A 24,430-nucleotide genomic window follows, 5' to 3' on the forward strand; every position below is an offset into this window, starting at 1 on the left:
TGTGTCTGCAATTTATTGGAGTTGTGAAGGGGGGCTGCCTTCGATATGACTTGTCGCAGCTGAAGACTTTAGGAACATCGCCTTTATTCTGCGGCATGAGATCGAGGTGGTAGAAAAAACAACCGGCAGTCATGCAAAACTGACAACCCAGATTTGCCACCAAAGGGAACTGAGGGCATGTGCTGAATGGAGCACCCACGCCGAGAAATGCAAACCATGGGATCTGGGGTCTTAAACCGTACAGAGAAGTACTTTCCAGGTTGATGTGGCTTTGCGCCCTGTGGACAACAAAACTGACAAACCTGTGGCCATTGTGGGCTCTTGCTGATGCAGCTGGGAGAGGACAGGGACACCTGATTCTTCCAGGGACGGTGTGAGGAATAGGGGCGTAGAGTCCACAGCCTCATCTCAGAGATAAGTTGCTCAGTTTCCAGCCATTTGCTCCCCTCCGCCAGATGGGCTCCTGGCTCCCAGATGGTTCTGCAGAGGCTTCCTCTTTGGTGCAGAGGCCTGGTGGGGGATGCTAGGGCTCACTTGCCTCTGGAGTGACCTGACTTTGGCCCAGAGCCTCCCCTTCCTTCTACTTCGGAGGATCAGCTTAGGTGCTAATCCTCTTCTCTTTGTCTGCCATGGGCAGTGCAGAGAAAAGCAGGCTCAGGCCACCTGTAGGAAGGGCCACCTGAAGCCACACCTGTCCAGGAAGCTGGGGTTTGAAGGGGGACAGGGTGTGAGAGGGCATTTGTAATATCCTGTGTCGGCCGCTGAGGTCCTTCCCTCCGCTGCCACTTAAGAATGGAATGTGCTCCGGAGGGCAGCAGGTGGGAAGACACAAAGGCCCCTTGTCTGAGCTGGTGCCCTCACGTGGGGTCTCCTAGATGGCATCTCCCTCGAACTGGAGCTCACAGCCCTAAGGTCTGCTGCCGAGATGCGCGGCCCGGACCCTCGAGCAGGGTGAGGGGGACAGCCAGAAAGGATGCCCCAGGTCTGGGTGTAAGGGGGGGGGCAGGGGTGGCAGGGGAAGAGCGGGCCTGGGCCTCTCTCTCCCCACCCTCTTGCTGTTGGGAGCCTGCTCCACTGACAGGCCTCAGAGGGATCGGTTCTCTCTGCCTGCAAGGAATGAAAAGGTGTATTGTGCGGAGACGGAGGGTCTGGTTGCCAGCCAGGAATTAGTCCTGCGGAGGAGAGGAGGAGAAGGCCGAGCAGAGGAGGCTGGGGGAGGAGGCTCAGAGAGATAGCAGGAGGAAGGGAGGAAGGGAGGAAGGGAGGAAGGAGAGAGGCCAGGCAGTAGCGGGTCACAGGCGGCTGGCCCAGACAGGAGGCCTGGCTTGCAGCTCCTGGGTCCACAGGTGTGGGGCCCGAGGGGAGAAGTGGGGGAAGGAGGGAGGGAGGCGCTGTTATCTTACCCAGATGCACGTGCGCTGGAAGGGGAGGAGGGTCAGAACTTCAGACTATTTGCTTAATCCCTTGGAATGTCCTTTCCTCACTCTGTTCTTTGACCCCCTTGTGTTTAACGGACCCCTTTATGGGCACATGTGTGGTAATTAACACGTGCAGCGTAGGTCCCGGGCCATGTGTTTGAGTTTCAAATATCCATTGATCTGGGGCACTCCCATCCTGGCTCCCCTCCCCTTCTTCTCCTTTGGTCCTTTGCCCTTGAAGAGAGATGCAAGGCAGGGTGGGGGGGGGCTGTGTTTGGGGGGTTGAGGGGCACACGTGCCTCCACATGTGTTTTATTTATGCTTCAGAGGATGATTAGAAGAGAGGAAGAGGGCCGCCAGCAGCCCCTTGAGCTCTGACGGTCTGCTGCTAAAAACAGTCGAAGGCTGCAGAAGCTGAGGTAGAGATGAATTGTTGGTTTCAACTGCAGCAGGTCGAAGGACAGCTGGGACGTGGCTGGGAAGCAGAATGTGTTTAGAGATCGTGGATTTACCCTGAGTGGATTTTCCTGGCCAACCAAGGCTTGCAGATTTTCCCGAGTTGCCCCTTTCTGGGGTCTCGATGCTAAGGAGCGTGGATGATTTGGGGAGCTTCTGGGCTAGCCCGATGCAAAGTCGGGGACTGCTCCTGGGCACGACGGCTTGTGAGGTGCAGGAGGGGCGTTCTCAGCCTCCAGGGGATGATGGTGGGCTGAAGAACAACGGAATGGCAGAATTAGGGGAGAGCACCTGTAAAATTCTTTCCTGGCCGTTCTCTGGGCGCTTTCGTTTTCCAAGCACCCAGCACCCTGGCGATCCCCGGCTGATGCTACAATAATGGGCAAGTGAACGTTGAGGACCATCAGGGGTTTTCTGCAGTCCGCATATTTCCTACTTGTAAGAAGTCTGGGATTTAGCTATTTCAGGAAAGGGAGAGAAAAATAGAAACATTAGCAGACTCTGCTTGCATTTTCTGCACAGCCTTCTGTATTTGTCAAGCCAGTGTGGGAGAGGGGCAGAACTCCCCAAACCCAGTCCAGCTTTAATCCGCCCATGAGCTGCTCCATACCCTGGGCTCTTAAGTAAAGAGTGAATCACAGTTATTTGTCCAGGGTCCCTTTCTGTGTCTCCATTTTTAGCATCTCTCTTGGAGTCTGGTCTCCAGGTCGGTGCCAGCTTGAAAGGCCCATCGCTCAGGTGATGGATTAAGCAGCACGCTCATTCAGGGCTGAGGGACGTGCTCCGCGCGGGGGTGATGGGTGGCGCATCCCGGACGAGGGGGGCAGTGTGGCTTCCAGCCTCAGCCCTCCTGTGGTCAGCGCACCTGAATGAGGCTCACCTCCCTGCCCTGAGCTGGTCATCGCGGCTGTCTCAGGACTTTCTACCCGTGGAGCACCCCTCCTGCCCAAATGACTCTCCCCTCTTCCCAGCTACCTCGCTTTCCTCTTCCCCCAGCGCTGAGGGTGAGGCGGGGTCAGTACTTGACCTGTCAGCATGGTCGTCAGATGGCAACAGTTTGATTCCCTACCATCTGGGGTTGGATGTGAATGGAGAAGGGCAGCTGATGACCTCTACGGGTTGGCCTCTGCTCACATTGGATTTCCCCAGGGAAAAGCATTCATTCTGCCACAGCACCTGCTGAGACAGAAGCCGGCCTAGGCAGCTCCAGGCCCACGAGAGGCAGTCTTTTGCTCTCTGCATGTGTGTGGCTGCTGCTGGCTGGGGCCCCAAGCCACCCTGACCACGCCCGGCACCTCAGGGTGCCCGCTCTGCAGCGTTGGGTTGCAGAGGGGTGTGCGCGGTTGTGTTCTGGCTCCTTCCTTCCCCACTCCCCAGCGCATGTCCTCAAGCCCCGCCCTCCACCCCAGTCCCTATTCTGGGGTCTCTGAAAGAAAGTTAATGCGTGGAGGATACTAAATGAAGAGTTTGCATCCCTGCCATATCCCCCTTTTCAAGGACTGGAGAGGAAATGGGGTTTGGGGATCTGGTAAACCTCCTAGTCATAGATTCTTATGAGTCCCTGGTGTTATTAGTAACCTTTGGTGTTTATACTTGGCTTCTTATTCTTTCATTCAACAATATTTATTGAGAGCTTCCTAAGTGTCAGGCTTATTACAGTCACTGAGGACCCGGCGACAAGTAACATGATAAGAGCCTGGCTTTGCCTTGAGGAACTCACATTCGGATGGTTCTTAGCCTCTTTTTACAGAGATTATCTTCAGGTGGAGGTGAAGCCTCCCTGGGGAGTACAGACTTCTAGGTGCTGGGAAGCTGTCAGCTCTGCAGGGAGGCAAAGCAGGTGGCCCCTCCACGCAGCCCTGGTTGGTAGTTCCCATGGCCAGAGCCTCTAAGGAAAGACCCTTGGAGGAGGTGCCTGGGATGAGCCCACTCATCCCACTGGCAAGTTCTTTTTTTTTTTTTAATTTAAATTCAATTAGCCAACATACAGTACATCACAGTAGTTTCAGATGTAGAGTTCAATAATTCATCAGTTGCATATAACACCCATTGCTCATCACATCACCTGCCCTCCTTAATGTCCGTCACCCAGTTACCCCATCCCCTCTCCTCCCTTCCCTCCAGCAACCCGCAGTTTGTTTCTGTAGTTAAGAATCTCTCATGGTTTTTCTCCCTCTCTGATGACTTCCCATTCGAGTTCTTGATCCCTCTGCCTGGTACCTTTGTGGGGTCCCCCACGTCCAGGTGAGGACTCAGAGATCGTCGGGCCATTGAGAATATGTTCATTGGCTCACCGTTCCTTGACCGAGTGAGTTCAATTCCAGGCATGGCCCAGGAACCTGGACGGAGGCAGAGATTTCCGTGTGTGGGCACAAAGACATCTGGGCCACATCTGAGCTACTGTCTCCAGCTCTGAGCGCCACGAAGCTCCTGGGGGAGAAGCCGACAAATTGCCAATCTCGGGTCCTACTGTGCCTGCTGAAAGGAAACTGAGATCCAAGAGTTGCTTCTTTGAAAGTTTATATGGAAGGACAATGGAGCTAGAATAGCTAAAACAATTTCAAAATGAAAGATTAAGTGGGAGGTATCACTGTATCTGATTTTTTAAAACAAAGAGATCTTTAATGCCTTACTCCCCCATGACCCTTGATGAATTTTCAATTCATGCTTCCCTGTGTTCTTCTGAACAAATGCTGTGACCTCTCCCCTTTTAAAAATGTTTGTTTCATTTCCTTTTTTTAACATGACTTTTTTTTTTTTTTAGAGCAGTTTTGGGTTCACAGCAGAATTAAGAGGAAAGTACACAGATTTCCCATATAGCCCCTGCCCCCACACAGTCAGAGCCTCCGCACTATCAACATCTACACCAGAGTGGCACATTTGTTATAATTAGTGAGTCTTCACTGACACGTTATTATCACCCAAGTTCCATAGTTTACGTTAGGGCTCACTCTTGCTGTTGTACTTTCTGTGGGAATGGTCAGATGTATAATGACACGTGTCCACCATTCCAGTATCATACAGAGTATTTTCACTGCCCTAAAAATCCTCTGTGCTCTCCATCCCTGGCAACGCCTGATCTTTTTACTGCCTTCATAATTTTGTCTTTTCCAGAATGTCACAAAGTTGAAATCATAATACCCCGATTAAGACTTACAGTACTCTAGTAATCAGGACAGTGTGGTGTTGGCCAAGGGACAGACATAGATCAGTGGAGCAGAGTAAAAGACCAGAGAAAGGCCTGCACAGGGCTGGCAAACTGATGGGACAGAGGCCTAGAAGCGGTTCAGAGGAGGATGACGCCCTAACGATTGGACACCCATGGGCAAAAGGACAAACAAGAAGCCCCAAACCCTCAACCCAAACCTCACAGCTTACGCAAAACTGAATGCAAAATGGATCTTGGACTTAAATGTAAAATATAAAACTATTAAAACTTTTAGAAGAAAACATAGGAGAAGATTCTCAGAAACCATAGCTAGGTGAACCTAGAGCTTTTGTGTCTTAGAACAAACACATGATCCAAAACATTTAAAGTTGAGAAATTGGACCTAATCAAAATTAAGAGCTTGCTCTGAAAGATCTTGTGAAGAGAACAACAACAACAAAAAGTGCAGACTGGGAGGAAATAGTTACAAAGCACATGGCCGACTTCGGACTTCTATCTAGAACATGTAGAGAGCTGCCAGAAGCTCAACCAGTTGAAAAGCAATTCCATTTAAAAATGGGCAAGATACACGAATAGACATTTTGCCAGAGCTCATCTGCAGAAGGCAAATAAACGCACAAAAAAGATGTTCAACATCATTAGCCATAAAGAAATGCCAAGTAAGGTCATGATAGGGGGGTGCCTGGGTGGCGCAGTCGTTAAGCGTCTGCCTTCGGCTCAGGGCGTGATCCTGGTGGTCTGGGATCGAGCCCCACATCAGGTTCCTCCGCTGGGAGCCTCCTTCTTCCTCTCCCACTCCCCCTGTGTGTGTTCCCTCTCTTGCTGGCTGTCTCTATCTCTGTCAAATAAATAAATAAAATCTTTAAAAAAAAAAAAGATCATGATAGGATATCACTACACACCTGTTAGAAGAGCTAAAATTAAAAAAAAAATAGTGACAATACCAAATGCTGGTAAAGCTGTGGAGAAACTGGATCTTTCCTACATTGTTGGTAAAAATGTAAAATGATACACACTCTGGAAAATACTTTGGAAGTTTCTGTAAAGAGTAAACAACGAAACACTTACCATATAACCTAGCAATGGCACTCCTGAGCATTCATTCCAGAGAAATGAAAACTTGTGTCGTTTCAACCCTCACATGGATGATCGGATGATGATCAGCCTTATCTGTGGTCACTGAAGAGAAAAACAACCCAGATGTCCTTCAGTGGGCGAAACACAGCCGGTGCCTCCGCACTGTGGAATAGGACTCAGCAGTAGGAGGGTACAGACTGTCGGGGTGTGCAAACCACGATCGGATGGACCTCAAGGGCATTATACAGAGTGAGAGAAGTTGGTTTCCAAAGGTCCTATACTGCATGATTCCTTTTATATAACATTCTAGAAAAGACCAGACTATAAAGCTAGAGAAAGAAGTAGTGGTTGCCAGGGGTGAGAGATGGGGTGGAGGGGGGCAGGTGTGATGACAAAGGGGCCATCTTTGTGGTGATGGACTAGTTCTGTATTTTAATTGTGGTGGTGGTTACTCGAATCTGCACATGGATAAAATTGCATAGAACTACCCCCCTAACACACATACACAAATGAGTACGTGTAAAACTGGCTGAATGTGAATAAGGTCCATGGACGATGTCCCTGGACACCACTATCAATGTTCTGACTCTGATATTGTACGATAATGAGGTTACCTATATAATTATAGGTTACCTATATGTGTATATTCACTATGAGGATGTTACCACTGGGGGAAACTGGGTGAAGCATACATGGAACTTCCCTGTATTATTTGTGCAACTTCCTGGGAATCTATCAGTATTTCAAAATAAAGAGTGAAAAAAATTAGCCCAGTTCTCTTTGTGAACCCAGCTCGGACCGGACTCTGTGGCTGGTGGTTCCTCCTCCCCCCTCCTCCCCCCTACTTTCCCCTCCTCTCCCTCCTCCTCTTTCTCCTCTTCTTCTTCCATGTCTGGTCTATTTTTTTCACCAGCATCATGTTTTTACTCTTATTCAGGGGAATGTGGAGCTTGAGGATGTGGGGAATTGTTTGCAAAAAGACAGCCTTGAGCTTGTTTTTACTTCTTTTGTGAGGGAGTATGCAGGTGGGTGAACGGAATGCAAAACATTGATCTCTTGCTCTGGAAAGGACCTGAAGTGCCCAGATAACCCCTGTTCTCAGAGGTCAGGATTAGGACAGCTCACAGTACATTTCTGAGCCTCCTCTGTTCGTGGGACATGCATCTCAGGAAATGTTGACTGAAGTTCTATCCTCCTCCTGGTATGATTTGGGCCAGGGTCTTAAGGGACTTTTGCAAACAGGCACTGTTGTCTCCCTGTGATGCCCAGAATACATCATTTCGACGTCCACACTGAGTCACCAAGTCACACGCTGAGGTGGCTGGTGGCTCTGGCATAAATGTGGTCCAGTCAAAAGCAAGAACCTTCCAGTATTTCTATCAGGCTGAAGTTTATCTCCATGTCTTTGTAAAAGACAACCCATGGCAGCCTAAAAGAATTCAAGAAGGAGGGTGGCCGCTGATGGACGTGGTTTGGGCAGAGCCCAAGAATCGAAGGGGACTTGGGATTGTGGAGAGACCTTCTGAATCTCAGGAGGGGGGTGGTGATTTCTTTCTTCCTCATTCTCCAAGGCTCCTCAGTCTCAGAGACCCCAAGAGATGCCATTAATACAGATTCCTCCTCTGGCCCCTTTGACACATTTGCTTTTGAAGGACCTGGAAGAGAAAGCTCTTTGTATGTGGTTAGAATAAACTCATTGTACACCCAAACAATTAACTCCTCAATGGACTTGCCAGCCCCTTGAAAGGCCAGGCCCTGCTTCCCTGGACCTCGTGGGCTCTATTCAGTCCCTTAAGCACACCAATGTTTTTGAGTTTTTGTTTTGTTTTGTTTGTTATTCTGAAAAGTCTTTCGCTGAGAATAGTCAGAGCGGATCAACATTGTCCTCAGCCTTTATCTCCACTTGCCAGGGAACGTCAATCAGGAATCAAAAAGCCAAACAGAGGAGGCTTTGAATGGTGTCATTGGGGGTCGAAGGGACTTCCAGCTGTCTGTGCGTGGGCCAGGCCTTCTCGCAGGGCAAGGAATTGTGCTGTCACACAAACCCACTGTCTGGACAGGCTTACAGAGCCCTTGCGGGTGCTGCAACTTTCTGGGGCTGCACCTTAAGGATGAAGCATGGTTGGGGGTTGGAGAAATTGGAAGGCCAAACGCCAGGGCTCTGGGCCTGGGCAGTTTCCAGAGCTGCTCACTGCCTCTGGGCCTGGAGCAAATCACTTCCTTGCTCTGAGACTCTGTCTCTCTTTATCTGCCTGGTGACTTCCTCTGGGCTGGCCAGTGGTGAAACTAGATGAGCAAAGCCACCTGCCAGAAACTGAGTGTTGCAAAGTGTGATCTCATTATTGTCGATCTTGACATCATCCTGGAGAAATTCTGTCGGGTTTGCCTTGTTCATTCTTTCATGAATGTAAGCTTTCCTTATTTTTTCTTTTATTGTTTTATTTTTTCATTTTACTTTTTATTATCTTTTTAATGTTTCCAAATTTACATTTTTCTCCCTGTAAGAAAAATGATAATCTTCGAATTGGCTTTTTTCAATGTTCTATCCTCTTCTTCTTATTCTGGAAGAGAATAGTGGTGTTAAAGAGAGCTAGAGTCCTGCTCTCTGAGGTCCAAGAGAACCACCAACGATGAGCACCAGCTATCACAGCCTCATGTGCATGTGTGTCAACTGAGACAGACACATTTGTCCTTAAAATATATGGGAGAGTCTCCGTGCCCGTTAAGGAGCACTGAAATAATTCAGCTGCCACTGCCTGAGGTTGGATCTGAGATGACGTTGGCACTACCTCCCCTTTTGTTTTAACAGCTTTATTGAAGCATAATTACACACCATAAAATTCACCCATCGTAAATGTACAGTTCAATGAATTTAGCACATTTAGAGCATCGCGGGGCCATTACCAGCGAACACTTCCATCATTCCAAAAAGAAACCTTGTGCCCATTTATAGTTACACCCCTGCTGCCTCCTCCAGCCCCAGGCAACTACAGATCTGGACTCTCTAGACTTAGCTTTACGAGGCATTTCATCTAAGTGGAATCCTACAATAGGTAGCATTTGTACATGGCTTCTTTCATTTAGTCTAAAGTTTTTGAAGTTTATGTCTTGTCACATGTATTAGGAATTCGTTCTTTTTCATTGCTGAGTAATACTCCATTATATGGAGATATATATCTCTCTCCCCATTCGTCTGTTCACCTGTTGACAAACATTGGGATTGTTTGCAGTTTGAGGCTAATGTAAGTAATACTGCTGTGGATATTTGCACACATGTCTCCGGGTGGATGTGTTTTTCTTTTTCTTAGATGGGGTCCCAAGAGCAGAATTTCTGGGTTGAATGGTAAGTTTATGTTTAACATTTCAAAGAAATTGCCAAACTCTTCTCCAACATGGCTACTCCATTTTCCATTCCCACAGCAAGGAACGAGGGTTTTAGTTTGTCCACACCCTTGCCGACATTTGGTGTTTCCTATTTTTAAAATTTTAGCTCTTCTGGGAGGTACATAGTGGTTCCTCGCTGTGGTTTTAATCTGCGTTTTCTTAACAACTAATCGTGTTGGGCATCTTTTCAGGTATCACTCAGCTGTCCGTGCATCTTCTTTGGTGAAATGTCTATTAAGATATTTAGTTCATTTTAAAATTGGGTTGTTCATCTTCTTACTGCATTGAAAGGTTTACTTAATTTTTTTGAATTTAAAAACTTTGATAGGATTTTAATTTTGTAAATCCAATTTTAAAAGTAAGTGGTTGGATAAGATGGTTTATACTCATGGTATTTACACCTTTAAAGTCCTTGCTGCTGAGCCTTTAAAGTCTTTACTCCTGCACGTTGTCCCGAGAATGGGGAGGCAGGCATCCTTCATTTTTAGAGGAGAAGATCACTGTCCAGAGAAGAAAAGCAAGGGGTTCAGGTTACCCGGTTTATTGGATGTAAAGCCAGGATCTGGAGTGTGACCCCACTGGAGACTCGAAGACTGCGTGGAAGCTTTTCTCTCTCCCCAGGACTCAGTGTGGGGCCTGGTATTGTCCCAGTTCTTGCCAGGAAGCAGAAGTGATGTGGACCTTGGACCCAGGCCTTGGACCTATGTTTGGTAGAAGGGTGCGCTTGTTTGCTGGGTTGGGAGCCAGGTGCCCAGGTGCCCGGAGATGATGGTCAGAGGGTCCTGTTGGCTTTGGCTTGGCTTCTCATCCTTTGGGTAGCTGAATTTCACAGGTGGTTCTCCTGGCAGCGGGGCACTTTGTCTTTTCTCATTTCATAAAGATTTCCATCCAGTGCCTCCATGGTGGCCTCACAGCTGTATCTCCTCACCCTTGGTGACCCCGCCCTGCAGGAAGATTCACTCCCTGCACGTGGCTTCCTGCAATGTGGGCTCTGGGCCTGCATCTGGGCAACCGTGGAGGTCCTTGGCCTGCAAAAGTGCCAAACTTTCCCGGGAGACTGGAAACACTTCTTCCTCTCCTTCAGCAACGGACCTTTGCTGATTGCTACACCAGATGGGCGGTCCCGGACTCTCATCTGGTTGATGGGAGAAAGCAGCAGAATGTTTTCTGTTATCCTGCTCCAGAGAGAGCTACAGCTCTTGGAATATGGGAGGATTATAGTTGAAATTAAAATATTGCATGCGCCATTTTGCACTTGGGTTCTCACCTTTGTCCCTCAGGGAACATTTGATTTCTCACTTTCCCTTTGTGATCCGTACGGCCCCTAAAGTGAAGCCACCCCGCGTGCAGGGGCTGAGCACGCCGCTCTGGGCTATTTAGACTGTGAACTCGGCATCCGGCAGGAGCAACCAAATGTGCATTGCAGCTGCCCAAAGACTTCATTCAGTGGCTCATCGAATTCAACGGAGAGAGGTGTTAATAGAGTCAGGGGAGGTGATGCTATTAAAAAAAATGACATTGTGTGGTTCTGCTCTGTGTTTATTCTCCTTCGCTGACTTCCAGATCAAACGGACACAGTTTTGCATCAAAAGATGTCTGTTCTGGACTCCAGTTCGAGGCAAATAAGATATCCAGCAAGTTAACTCCTCTCCCCCTGCTGCCTCTCATTCCTTGGGATGATTGTCAGGTGGTGGAGGATTGCCTCGGCCCTGGTGGGAGCTGGGTCTTGGTGTCAGCACAGGAGAATAATAGCAGGGTCATGTGTCACGGAACGGTCGGGCTGCTGGCCTCAGCCTCCAGCCACGATTAGGGTCTCTCTCTAGCTCTCAGTCTGAAGATCCCAAGGGTCGGGTGTTGGTGCAAGAAAGGGATCAGAACTGTGTTTTTCCTCCCTCCCTGATAAGATGCAGGGAAGTCGGCCAAAGGTTCTGGGAGCTCCAAATGGCAGAGAGTTGTTATTATGGGGGATCTGACCGGCGTCGCAGAGACTATCTGAGAACTTGCATTCTCCATAGTTGATGAACTCAGTGAAGGGGATTAAGAGGTACAACCTTCCAGTTATAAAACAAATAAGACATGGGGATGTAATGTACAGCATAGGGAATATAGTCAATAATATTGCAATGCCTTGGTGTGGTGAGAGATGGTAACTAGACTTACTGCGGTGACCATTTTGTAACGTCTGTAAACATCAACTCACTATGTTGTACACCTGAAACTCATACAATATCGTATGTTAATTATTCTTCCATTAAAATAAAAAATAAATACCAATTATAATAACCAAAAGCTTAAAAATAAGAACCATTGGCAAAACAAACAAATATAAATAAATACATATAAAATAAATGATTGAATAAAATGACCAAAAAAATAGTTAATGCTCGGAGAATATAGTGTTCAGTTGTACAAGATCTCTGGGGGATGATGTAATCATCCCATTGCCTGAGACCACGGGGCTCTTCTTCCCCCGCCCCCACTCAAGTAGAACACAGAGAAATCTCGGAACTATGCATTCTCCATGGAGGCAGAAATCCCAAGAAGGGGAAATTGATTCATTGGGGGGCAGGGGGACAAAAGAACGCTTGCTCTTTTTACATATAAAACATAGCTACACATATAGTACATCAACAGATATACAGTGTATCTGTGTTATTAATATTTCATTAGGAAAGTGATTAGGAAAAAAACTCTAAAAATGCTCTTTAGGTGGGCAGTAATGAAAATAATTGAGAGACACCGCCCTGCACTATGGATTTGGGGGATCTTGATGAAGGGAACCCAGAGTCCTGAAAGGTGGTAAAGTTTACACTCACTCCTGACCTGCAGAGAGCTGCCAGCTGTGCTGGAACGACGTGCATTAGCACTTTGTGACTGGGAACTTCGTGCTCCCATCTACGGTGGAAATTTCAAAGCCAATCCAGGGTGCAGTTTCTCACATCCCTTTCTATTTTGTTTGCCCCCACCTCTCACCGGGAATGGGAGGGCACGATGTTTCACAGTTCAAAGTGTTCTAAGGGTTCCTGATTCTCTTCAGTTTAGCATACTGGAGAGAGGATGGTCCTTCCTGCCTTCTCTTCCTCTTTAGGTGAGGACAGAGAAATAGCCAATCTCTTGTTTTCCTTAAGCTCTTCAATGAGGGCCACTAGATACTAGGCTGGTACCTTTCACAAGAGGTCAGGAAGGAGCTGGGGACACCAGAATTTGATGCCACAAAGTATGTCAACCTTATCCTAACATGCCTGGCCAAAAACTCAGGACTGCTGGGGAAGATGCACACCCAACCCCCCCCCCCCCCGCAGCTTTCCTGTGGGGAGGACCTGGGGCTGACAGAGTCATCATGCCGGTACATGCGGGTTGATGAGGAAGGGCCCTCCAAAGCCATGACAGTTGAGTTCCCTTTTGTCCCTCCCACGGGATGGTGAACATACACCTGGGTTTGTCTTACTGTTGGTGTCTCTCTGTTGTTCTTTTTTTTCTTCCTGTTCTCTTTCTTTTCTTTTCTTTTTTCATTTCTTTTCTTTCTTTTCTTTCTTTCTTTCTCTTGTCTCTTCATTGGGACTTGGCCGGGCCATGTGCAAACCCCAACCATTCAACAGTGCTGGAGAGTAGATAGTATTTACCTCAATAATGGTAGTCTCTTTTCGATTCTTTTTAACCCTCAATTCAGATGACGGGTCGAAGCCAACACCCACGATGGAGACTCAGCCTGTGTTCGATGGAGATGGTAAGCTCTTATATTACTTCCGACTCATATGCTCCCACCCGTTTTTAGATTTGAGGAACGTCGCCTTTGGATGTTTGTATAAGCTTTATTATTAGTTTTTTTTTCTTTTTTAATTTCAATTTTTCCCAGTTTAGGCTGGGTTGTTTTAACCTTTAAAAAAATGCAAATCCTCCCAGGAACTGGTACACTCTCTACTTCTGGAAAGGCCCTCTGTTCTAGCCAGGCTTCCTGCCTGGCTGCCTATTTCCAACAATAACACAGCCTGGATGGACCCTTCGAGCTGCCAAGACCAAGGAGGCATGGCTGAGAAAGACAGGCCAGCACTGTCCCTTCAGTAGATGAACTGACACTTATAAGTTCCTTCTCTGTGCCCAGCATTGTGCTAGGGCCTCTGTGGGACAAAGAAGGAATAGTTGAGATGAAGCCTTTGCTCTCAAAAAAAAATAAGAACTACTAGAGAGCCTTATGTGTTAAATTATATGGTCTCAGTTTTTATGTACTGGACATTTTTGGAAGAAGGAGATCACAGTGGTCTGGGGAAAGACTATGTGAAGAGATGGGACCTGGGCTGGATCTTGAAAGGGAAAGGGAAGAATCGGGGCATTGCAGTGTGGGGACTGGTATGAACTGAGGGGAGGGTATAGTGGGAATGGGGACTAGTAGGAGCAAAGAGATTGGTTAGTGGACCTGGTTTGGCTAAGACGGACCTTGAGAGCATTTGAGAGAGAATTCTAGAGCAAGATAAATGGTGTAGCTGGTAGCAAGATAGAGGCTGGATATCCCTGGAGCTATGAGGAGTAGACGGAAAGAGCATGGGGTGCAAAAGGCTGGCCTCTATCTGAATTTGAGCTGCTCATGGCCTACATTCTTTGGTGTGTTTGCCATATACTCCAGGTTCCCATGAGGAGGGGGAGGAAGCTGGGCAGAGTGCAGTTTCTAGAAAGTCTGACAATGAGGTTGGGCTCTTAGTATAATATGCAGTGACCTTTGAGCAGCTTTCAGCTGAGTGTATCCAGACCTGGACCACGAGACTGGACAGGGAGACAGGAATAAAAAGAAATTATGCCACTTGTTCGTATTGTAGCTGTGGATGTCCCTAGCACAGGCTCAGCTCTAGATAGAAGGATTGAAACGTGAGCTATCCTTTACAACTGGTCATGTAGGGGCACATGTATGTGTGTTCATGCCTAGAAATTCAGCTGTTTCTGTGTTTCTGTGATCCACAAATCTCCTGGATTTTTGGCAAGTCTGGGATCTTGAGGGATCAGATGAGAAATGGAGACCATGTCACCTTGGGAGATCACCCCAGCAATCTCACTGAAGAACTCATCACTCTTTAGTGTGTTCAGGGTCCTCCCGATTCTCATAACACTTGTCCACTGTGTGACCCAAGCCCTGAAGGGCCTACAGGTTCCCCCAAGCTCTCTGGGTGGAGGGATTCAGCCTGTGTTCATGAGAAACCGTTAGGAAGGATATTGACGCACACATCGGACTCATCGCCTTCCTTCCCACGTGGAACAGAGTCTCAGCAAGCTGAAATCTGTTGCGGCTCAGCCGTTTCCTCCAAAATGGTCTCTGTGGTTTGTTTGGCTTTCATTTGTTGATTTATCCCCTTTAAATCTTCTTCCAGGGAAGCAGCTGAGAGAGACTTGGCTTGGCCCATGCTCCTCACCTCCTGGGATAATATTTTTATTCCTGGATGGAGCGGCTCTGAGCCTCTGGACTTAGACCACTCTGCCTCTGAGCAGGGGAGGCCCTGGTTGGCTCCTAGGAGCTGGCAGGGAGAGGAGCTTCCGTAGTGAGAAGGGAGAGGGCACTGGGACAAAGTGGATGTGAAATGAGGGAGAAAGCTCAAAGCCTTGATGCCTCAGGCTTTAGAAAATCTCCTGAAGTCTGGGGGATGCCCTCCAAGTTAATCACTCCCTTTGCCCAGACTTTATTTTCTCTCTTCTTCTTCTTCTTCTTCTTCTTTTTTTTTTTCCAGAAATTACAGCCCCTACTCTATGGATTAAGCACTTGGTAATCAAGGACTCCAAACTGAACAACACCAATGTAAGAAATTCAGGTAAATAATCTGCCTGGGTTTATATACGTGGCTGATTTGCTTGTGTTTGCCCTATGGTTGCTCCGAGACTGCCTGTTCTGTGCGCTTGGGCAAGTCATTTGACCTGTCTTGTCTTCAACTTATACAGCTGTCAAGCGAGATTAGATGAGTGAATCCCTTCCAATTTTAGCTTTCTTCAATTAGTAGCTCAGGGAATCATCCTTCATGAGGAGCTGATCCTTTTAGCAAAAATCTTTTGACTGTATGTTTTACTATTTTAATTGACTATATGCCATGCGGAAGAATTTGAAAATATGGCCTGGCATGGAGAAGTTGGACTTCAAGCCATAAGAAACTTGGTTCTATGTGTTTTTTAAGGCTCCAAATAGCTGCTTACAGTCATGTCATTTCTGGTCTGATCTGTTGAGGGTCTTGTGAGTGGTCAGTTTTTGGTACTGGCTGAACCACTCGTAGAAAGGTGATAATATTTGGAAGGTGATCAGATTTGTAGGACTCATTCGTAGAGTTCATTTATCATCAATGAAGACCAAAGTCAAAGAAGTTCATTTACCATCAGCGAAGACCGGATGTCCACCAACAGGATAATGTATAAACAAACCCGATCTGTGTCTCTATCGTGGGGAAATCATCCTTCTTTCAGCCTATGACTTTATTGTGAGAAATGCCCCTCTGCATAATTTATGCCTGCGTGAATTTGGTGAATTTCGTTTCAGCCATATCATTTTTTCCTTATGGATATCAAGGTCTATAAACAAAAGATCTATCCCTTTGAACTGATGGGCAGAGTTTTACAAGACCGTTAGTTAATGAGTGGGCTGTCATTGGCCCCCTTTAGGTTTATCTGTATTGCCAGCTCTGTCCTCAAGGGGGTAGTGGCAGGACTTGATAGTAGAAAGTGAGTTACCCATTGAGGTGAATCCATGCAGCATTGGTTGATTTTCTCTGTGCTGTGGGCTGGTCAGTACTTCTGCATGTGTCTGGTTCCCTGTTTGATAAAAGCTGGAGGTATGGGTGATGGGGTGGGAAGAGGACCACGTGAGTCCCGTGGGCCAGAGTCTTTAACAGAACAGTGCCATGGTTAAAGCACGGGTGTTGGAATTGGCAAAACCCGTGTTCACTTTTTGGCTCCGACACTTAGCGAGTGACCCAAGCAAGTGAAATAATCCCCGCAGACACTCAGTTCATATCTGGGATCATGATCTTTCCCTCGAAGGACTGTGGGTAAAGGTTGGCTGAGTTGCTGTCTATCTGGTACTTACCCAGTGCCTGGCTAAGTGATAAACAGTAAATGCAAGATGAGCTGAAAGTACATTGTTTATCGTTATCATCATTGTGGTAGGAAAAATGGGAATGCTAACGATACCGCTTACAGTGAGAATTCTTCAAGCAGGAAGGAATTTGTAATTGTCATTGTGAGCAAAAACTTCTTTGTAGAACCTTCTTCCACCTCCCCTCTTGCTGTTAGGCAAATATGGTAAGTCAAAGAGACATGGTTTTGGTGGCTGGGGTACCTGGAAGTGACATCTGCCAGTGGTCCCCCCATTTCCCGCACCCCCTCACCCCCCAGCAGGTCTGCAAAGCCCCAGGGTGAGGCTGTATTCTCGCTGTGTGACCAGGGGGCAGATATGAGGGTCAGTGCCCTCTGAAATTCTACAGCACTGTTTGCCTGGAACACTCACTTGACATTTAGCAGTTGCTTCTAGAAATTACTTCTTTGTCACCTACCAGTGGTTAATTTCTCCACCGAGGCTCTAAACTCTGTGAAGGCAAGGGCTTTGTTGCCTAGTATATTTATTATAGAATCTAGCTCACTCTGTTTCATTACGCTGGGGGAGGACAGAGGAGAAAAGACCTTCCATCATCATCATCATCATCAAAATTGGAATCATCCTGTTGGGTTCTGCACAACTTGACATGTGTTATCTCATTGAAGCTTCACCGCAACCGATGAGATAAGTATTGTTATCACCTCTATCTGACAGATGGAGAGATGGAGGCTGAAAGAGAGTAAGTAGCTTGTCCTGGGTCGGAGCCCGTAAGGCATGGGGCTGGGGAAAAACAATTTATCTTTGCCAATAGAGTGCTTGTGTTCTTGGGCTGTTTTCTCAGAGTGAAGTGAAGTGGTGATGTGAAGCTCCCACTCAGGTTCTTCGGCTTTCCATTCCTTTTTTTTTTTTTTTTAAGATTTTATTTATTTATTCGACAGAGATAGAGACAGCCAGCGAGAGAGGGAACACAAGCAGGGGGAGTGGGAGAGGAAGAAGCAGGCTCATAGCGGAGGAGCCCGATGCAGGGCTCGATCCCAGAACGCTGGAATCACGCCCTGAGCCGAAGGCAGACGCTTAACCGCTGTGCCACCCAGGTGCCCCCGGCTTTCCATTCCTACTCGCCCTGTGTAGTTGCCAACTGGGTGTATCGGATCTTATTGAGAAATGGTTTCCAGGCAGATACAACTGCCTGCCTTTTGTTGGCGTGACCCAGCCACCTTCATTTTTTTCCTGGTTGGCCCGTTATGTCTGGAAGGTTAGTGTATAGAACAGGATAGTTGAGGAAGAGCTAAAGCTTCCTTGGGAGAAACTGAGACCAGCAATAATTATCAGAGATCGATACTTAGGCATTTTCTAATAAACTGAGGACTTTCTCCATCATGATCTAGTGGTAATACTGAGTACCTGCTGATCCTTCTGATGGAATTACATGTAAAAGACATGATGTCACAAAGGCATTTAGGCAGGGATTGGCAAATGGCCATCTGCCTGTTCATACAAATAAAGTTTTATTGAAATACAGTCACACCCATTTATTTACATATCGTCTATGGCTGGTTTGGAGCTGCAATAGTAGAGTTGAATAGTTGTGACAGAGGCTGTCCGGCCTGCAAAACCTAAGATGTTTACTATCTGACCCCTTACCGAAGGCAGTTTGCTGGGACTGAAATTGAAGCATTTGGATGGGAATGTGTGCATGGGGGTGTGTTTCTCCTGGTTTCTGGCCCCTCTCATACACCAAGCAGAAGTAAGGGCCATGCCTCCTGAGATATTTCCCGACATGCCCAGGGAAGCCTGCATCATCAGCTCAGGAACTCTGGGCAGCTCACGTGGCCCTGCTCCATCTAACATGAATCTTGGCCAAGCTTCAACATTCTGTTCTGGTGTATGTTCTCACAAATGGGATGCCGGGGAAGCTTCCTGCGGTCTGGCTTTTGTGGGCAGGAGTAAGGAATCATCTGTATATGGAAGTGGTGAACCTCATAATGGCATCAGCATGGGCTTTGGTATCAGACAATCCAATAGACCTGGCTTCCAGTGCCAGCTTCCCGTGAGAGGCTAAGTGACCTTGAGAAAGTTCATTATCTGTGAAACAAAGTTCTTAGTGCCTTGCAGGGCTTTTCTGAGGATTCAACAATGTATATGAAATGCCTAACGCAGAGTAGCTATATCATGAATGATTTAAAAAATAATGGCTACTCTTGATGGAATATCTTTATATCTTGTGCCAAGCACTCTTCACGTTCTCTCATTTCGTTTGATGAGAAGTCAGATAGCACTTTAGTGATAACTCATGTCTAGGCAGTTGGCTCTGGTACGGACTGGAGCCTCTGGGTCAAGCCCCCGAGGCAGTTTCCCGTTAGAGTTTACCAGGAGATCCTGGGTGAGGTGAACTTCAGCCCCCACCCGTGGGGAGGGTGAAGGGGGACTCAGAAGCCAGTCTAGGCGAGAGCTCTTCCCACTCTCTTAGAGGCAAGAGAGCCATCCCAGTTCCTTCTACACCCCAAACATCCTTCTTTCACACTCAGACCCTGTGACGCCAGGTTTGTTTTCTGGCCTGGGGACTGTTGATGTTGGAAGGGTTCCACTGGGCAGCCGAAGCTTTGCAATAACATGACACATATGCCCGCAGACTTATCCTGTCTCCTTCTCTCCTCCTGGAGGTGTTGATCCTTGTTTTGAAGGCTTTGTCTTAGGTTCCCCATGGTCAGTGTTGCCTTTTGAGGACTTGGCAGCCTCGGCGTTGGTGGGTTTGCCCCTTTGGACTCCTGTCTCTGATTCTGGTCTCTGTTGCACCAGGAGCTCTCTTGCATTCAGGAAGACGGGTGTACCTGGCCAGCCGACACCCTAGAACTTGACAGCAGCCATCCTCTCACATACGAGTGTTGGCCAGAGACTCTGTTCTGCTTTTAGGACCAAATATGAACTCTTGCTGAGTTTTTGGGATCAGAGGCTGGCTACCAAGGCATTTCTTAATATAGCTAGAGTTTAAAAATCTTTTTAATCATCTACATTTTATAGAAGACAGCAAAGAGATTAAAGAAATGGCGAAAACTAGGCTTTGTCTCATTCTCTGTCCCGTGTTCCATGTCCCACTGCTTCTAATTTTACTATGTGCAGACACTCTCCTACAGCTGTGATTTATAAAAGTCTCTCTCTCTCTCTCTTTTTTCCTGTACGACAGAATTCTGTGCTTTCTTGTCTGGGAAAATACTCTCAGGAAATATGGTCGTGTGGGCCTTAACTCCTCTCTTGGAACAGCACAGTGACACTGTCAAGGCACGTAGGCCCTTGCCCTCTGCCCCCGCGTGGCTGGCTACCTCTTGGAGCCATTGGTGGGGTCCTTGGACTTCTCGTCTTCCTTTCCTGTCTCTTTCTTTCCTTTCCTTCCACCTTTCCTCGTTAACTTCTTTCATGATCTGATCTGGGAGTTTGAGAAGGCCCTAGAACCTGGCCCTAGAACCTGGGGTGAAATCCAAAAGGACTTGCTTTTCCTCCCTTGCCTCTTTGCCAGGCAGAGCTTCCTTCCGGGCATCAGTGAATGCGGCAGCTTGTGGGAACTCCGTTTCCCCGAGACAGAGCTGTCAGCAGGGATACAAAGTGGAAATGCATTTCTTGTAAGTTTTGCCATGGAAACAGCCCCATCTCCTCGCACGTGGGAGCGTTTGCCTAACTCAGCATCCGTGTGGCCGGTAAGCCGTTTGCAGCACCCCTGCTCCCACCTGCTGGCGTCAGAGCCCTGCTCCTCTCGGGGCCCTTGGCTGCATTCAGACTGCTCCTTCCTCACCAGGGAAGCTTCTGCCCGGACAGCTGCTATGACTGGGATGTGGGGTCACTGAGGCAACGGCACCTCCTGGCCGGATCCCCCAGCCCCCAAACCAGCACTCTTGGCCTGCCCAGAAACCGCGGGGTGATGTAATGACCTGAGGCCTGGAAAAATAAACAGCTCTCAGGGAAACCAGCGGTAGCCGTTGTAAGCAAATACCCCACAGCCACCTGGAACCTCGCACATGACGTGATTGGAAGGAAGAATGAGTAATCCGCTAACGTTAGCAGCCGAGGACGGGTCTGGGCTTGCGAGCATTTAAAATATCTGTATAAAAACAAACCCTTGATGTTTATTTCTATAACTGGCCTTCTGGACGCCTGCGCATCTATCTTCTGCAGGTGTCTTGGTCAGTCATGGCTAGGAGAATGGAGCTGGGGACAGGGAAGGGTGGTCATCCCTATGGCTTTCTCTGTAGCAACAAAGGCCTTTCTCAAGTTTTCCCTTTGCAGAGATGAGCCATACACGCATTTGGAGGTCCCAGAGAGCCCAGCCCCACAGTCCATTTTCTCTTTGTTTTAAAATTAACTTTCCCGGGGCGCCTGGGTGGCACAGCGGTTGAGCGTCTGCCTTCGGCTCAGGGCGTGATCCCCGCGTTATGGGATCGAGCCCCACATCAGGCTCCTCTGCTATGAGCCTGCTTCTTCCTCTCCCACTCCCCCTGCTTGTGTTCCCTCTCTCGCTGGCTGTCTCTATGTCTGTTGAATAAATAAAATCTTTAAAAATAAATAAATAAAATAAAATAAAATAAAATTAACTTTCCCAATTGTCTTGCTCCTTCACCGGACCGCATCTGCTTCGGACATCGGGGAGTAGTGGTGGGGCGAGGTGAGGTGAGAGTATGATCAGCCCCTGGGCCTTGCTTGAACAGCAAAGGCTTTTTTTCAGTAGGTGAGTTTGTACGCTTTTTGGTGTTGATAGCAAAACTATGTGTCTTGGCATTTTCTTTTGGCCTCTGCTACTAAAACCTGAAACTGAAGGTCCTGCTAAGGTACTGGAATTGGCTCCTTGCAGTTTGTTAGAAGTCAACTATGGTCTCTGCTCTGAGGATTCTCATTCTGTGTTTATTTGTAAAATGGCTTTGTAAGAATGCAGGGTATATATCTTATAAACACACTCACACAGAAGTGTTTTCGGAGGTGAAGAATGAAGTTATGATACTTTATTTGACAAATTAAAAACTATCTTTTCCATCCCCCCAACCCCCGCCCCGGTATGTTCTCCCTCCTTCCTTCTTGCCTGAATTTTTATTTGCTAGCTCTGGTCCTTAAAGGACAGAGCTTGTCAGACAAGGTCAATGAAGTTACTGGGCAAAACTAGAAAGAAGACAGCTTGCCACTTCTCAGTACTGGTCATTGCAAAACCACGGGGAAGCATTTCACGTTCTTTTTGGTGGAGGGGTCACATGAGCTCACTTCATGGCATGAGGCAGGAGAGATGGAGCCTTTTCTAGAATTTGAGGGGATGTGAGTCAGTGATGCTTTGGGGGAAAAGTTAAAAAAAAAGCGCCTATATGCTATATTGGGACGATCCATCCTCGAAGAAATATCTTCTGTAGAATTTATATCTTGTTTTCCTCCACTCCTCAGTTTCTTCTGTGTGGGAAGGCAGAGGTCAGTGCTTCCAACAATGGCGAACCGTGCCTGGTCATTTTAGGTTCTGCAGAGAGAAATTATTTAGATAGGCTGGTTGGTTTGTAATTTTCCCTTCCACGTCCTCACCCACGACATTTTGTCCCAGCAGCACGCGCTATTTACAGAGCCGACTGCAAACACCCCTGTGAGTAGGTGCCCTCAGCCAGCATCGGGGATGTGGGACGGGCATGGTGACTTTTGTTCTGAAGATGGGGCCTCTGAGCCTCAGCGAGACTCCAAGGGGTCGAGAGGCACAGAGGAGAACCTGAAACCAACCGCCTTGCCCCTCACTTAACCCCTTCCTGGTGCTTGGGTTCCGGGACGTGAAAGGTGGAGTTTGGAATGGGAGAGGCGGAGTTTGGATCAGGGCCCTGAGTTGTGGGGGAGCACGCCCGATGCTGCATAATTGTAAGGATGTAGGCCTCGAGAGCCTATCATCTAGTACCAACACTTCGTTTTCAATGATAGAAAAGAGCCCAGGCTAGTCAAGGGCCTTGTCTAGGGTCCCAGGCCCATCAACAACTGCTATGTGCCAAGGCCTCTACCTGGTGCGAAGGGGAAGAAATGCAAGGAATGTCTAAGGAAGGAGCTGGCTGTTGAACCCCGGTGTGCCAAAGGAAGGGGGCAGAGGTGACGTCCACTCCAGTGCAGAGAAATGTTCTATCACCGATCTTGTTTTGAGTTGCCGGCACGGTGATCATAGAAAGTAGACTGATTCTTTTTTTTTTTTTTTTTTTTGATGTAAAGTTCGATGATTCATTAGTTGCATATAACACCCAGTGCACCATGCAATACGTGCCCTCCTTACTACCCATCACCAGCCTGATTCTTAGTCACATTATTATTTGTTCAGTTTGCCTACAGGCACCGTGCCTCTGTATCGCCTGCACTGGGAGCAGACTGAGCCCGCTACCCACCCTTGAGTCATCCCTGCAGTCCAACCGAGGAGACTAGCTATCCGCGGGGATGGGTCAGGAAGCCCAGGTTCATGCCACAGTTGCTGAGGACACTGCTACCTTAGACCCACTAAGACCTTAGACCATTTATCAACTGACTCTGGGGCCAGGTTGAATGCTTCACCGCTAGTTCTTCATTTTAATCCTCCAGGGACGCTATGGGGTGTGTGCTATCATTACCCTGCTTTTACAGGTAAGGAGCCTGGGACTTAAGGAGCTGAAGGAAACTGCCAAGGTCACAGAGCTAACGCATGGTAGAGGCTGATCCGTCTGACCCCAAAGCCCATGCTCTTGGCCACCATGCTGTATGGCCTCTACTCCAGCTGTTGTTGACTTCCATGGAACAGCCACAGAGCCTTCCCTGTGCCAGGCCCCGAGGTGGAGTGTGCCAGAGTGGGAGTGCTAGGCCCTTACTCTTGCTTTCAGCCTTGCCAACAAAGCCCAGGTGTCCGCACGCCACCCCCACTCCTGCGCCTCTGACTGCCCCGAGTTCCCTCTGGCATTTGGGAACAGCCGTCCCACTGAGCCTTGCTGCCGTCCTCACCTATTCTGGGCCAGGGGTGAGAGCGTCTCTTGGCCAGTTAGTGCATCAGAAGGGGTAACCTCCTCCAGAGGCCAGCCTCCTCCAGTGGTCTAGTCCCTCTGTAGGTTAAGACTGGGTGATGGTATAATTTTCACTTCATTTAGCTGCCCACCCACTGGGGGAGAGGGCCTTTCGATTAAAGAGCTGGGAGAGCCCATCCCCGTGGAAGAGGTGACTGTTGTAAATTGGTGCATATTCTGTTTCTGTTCTCCCCACCCCCACCTCTGCCTGCTACGCACCTGAGCACGGTTTCAGGGGTTGACTCCATTCTGTTTGTCCGTGAGGCTGTTTCTTCTCCGACCCGGCAGGGCCTCTCTTCTGGGCCTTTCCTTTTCTAGGCCTGTTGTCTGTCCTCAGATCTGAAGGGAGCTCTGAGCAACGGTTCTGTGCATTCCCCTCGTCTCTCGGGGGCTCTCGCAGTCCCTAGATGACTCCGGCTCGGGAATCGGCGATGGCCGAGGGGCAGCTCCGCGCTGGGTGTGACGGAGGGCCCATGGTGGCAGGGCAGAGCCAGGCCAGCACATGGTGCTTGGAAAAATGGTCCTCCGGGGGCCACTTGGCCCCTCCTGTGAAAAAGTGCAAAGTCCACAAGTAAGAAAAATAACCTCTTCACATAGTTGGCTTGAAACCATAGGTGCTAAAACCCTGTGTGGCTAAGTAAACAAAGGGCCTGCTCGGCGACGTTTCATAAATCACTGCTGAACATCGTGGGCTCCAGCAGCACGGCCTCCCCTGGAGACCACCTCTCTGGCCCTTCAAAACCAGGAAAGTCCCTGCCTTCGGGCCTGGTCCTACCTGTCCCTCCTCTTGTGTCTGCGGTCCCCTCCGCGGCCAGAGTCTCCGTTCCGAGCCCGCGGCGGGTATAGA

The 24,430-nt window shown here is 48.3% G+C and overlaps 1 protein-coding gene and 1 long non-coding RNA gene across 5 annotated transcripts in view; one reads left to right on the forward strand and one right to left on the reverse strand.

The window, feature by feature from the left end:
* The window catches only part of SMOC1 (SPARC related modular calcium binding 1), a 152,964-nt gene that overhangs the window by 101,304 nt on the left and 27,230 nt on the right, over positions 1 to 24,430 (forward strand). For all 4 annotated transcript variants that reach the window (XM_087856065.1, XM_087856066.1, XM_087856067.1 and 1 more), the window contains exons 6-7: positions 13,142 to 13,231; positions 15,216 to 15,296. In XM_087856065.1, the coding sequence (XP_087712191.1) occupies positions 13,142 to 13,231; positions 15,216 to 15,296 (171 nt within the window). The remainder of the gene's footprint in view (positions 1 to 13,141; positions 13,232 to 15,215; positions 15,297 to 24,430) is intronic.
* LOC148107693 (uncharacterized) lies at positions 21,538 to 24,123 on the reverse strand. The gene is made up of 2 exons (XR_015721805.1): positions 23,803 to 24,123; positions 21,538 to 22,049 (listed from the first exon to the last, which is right to left on the reverse strand). It is a non-coding gene; the product is annotated as an uncharacterized LOC148107693 (long non-coding RNA).

Source organism: Ursus americanus, chromosome 26, assembly GCF_024610735.1.
Source record: "Ursus americanus isolate L20-20 chromosome 26, mUrsAme1.1.p, whole genome shotgun sequence".
Taxonomy (NCBI): Eukaryota; Metazoa; Chordata; class Mammalia; order Carnivora; family Ursidae; genus Ursus; species Ursus americanus.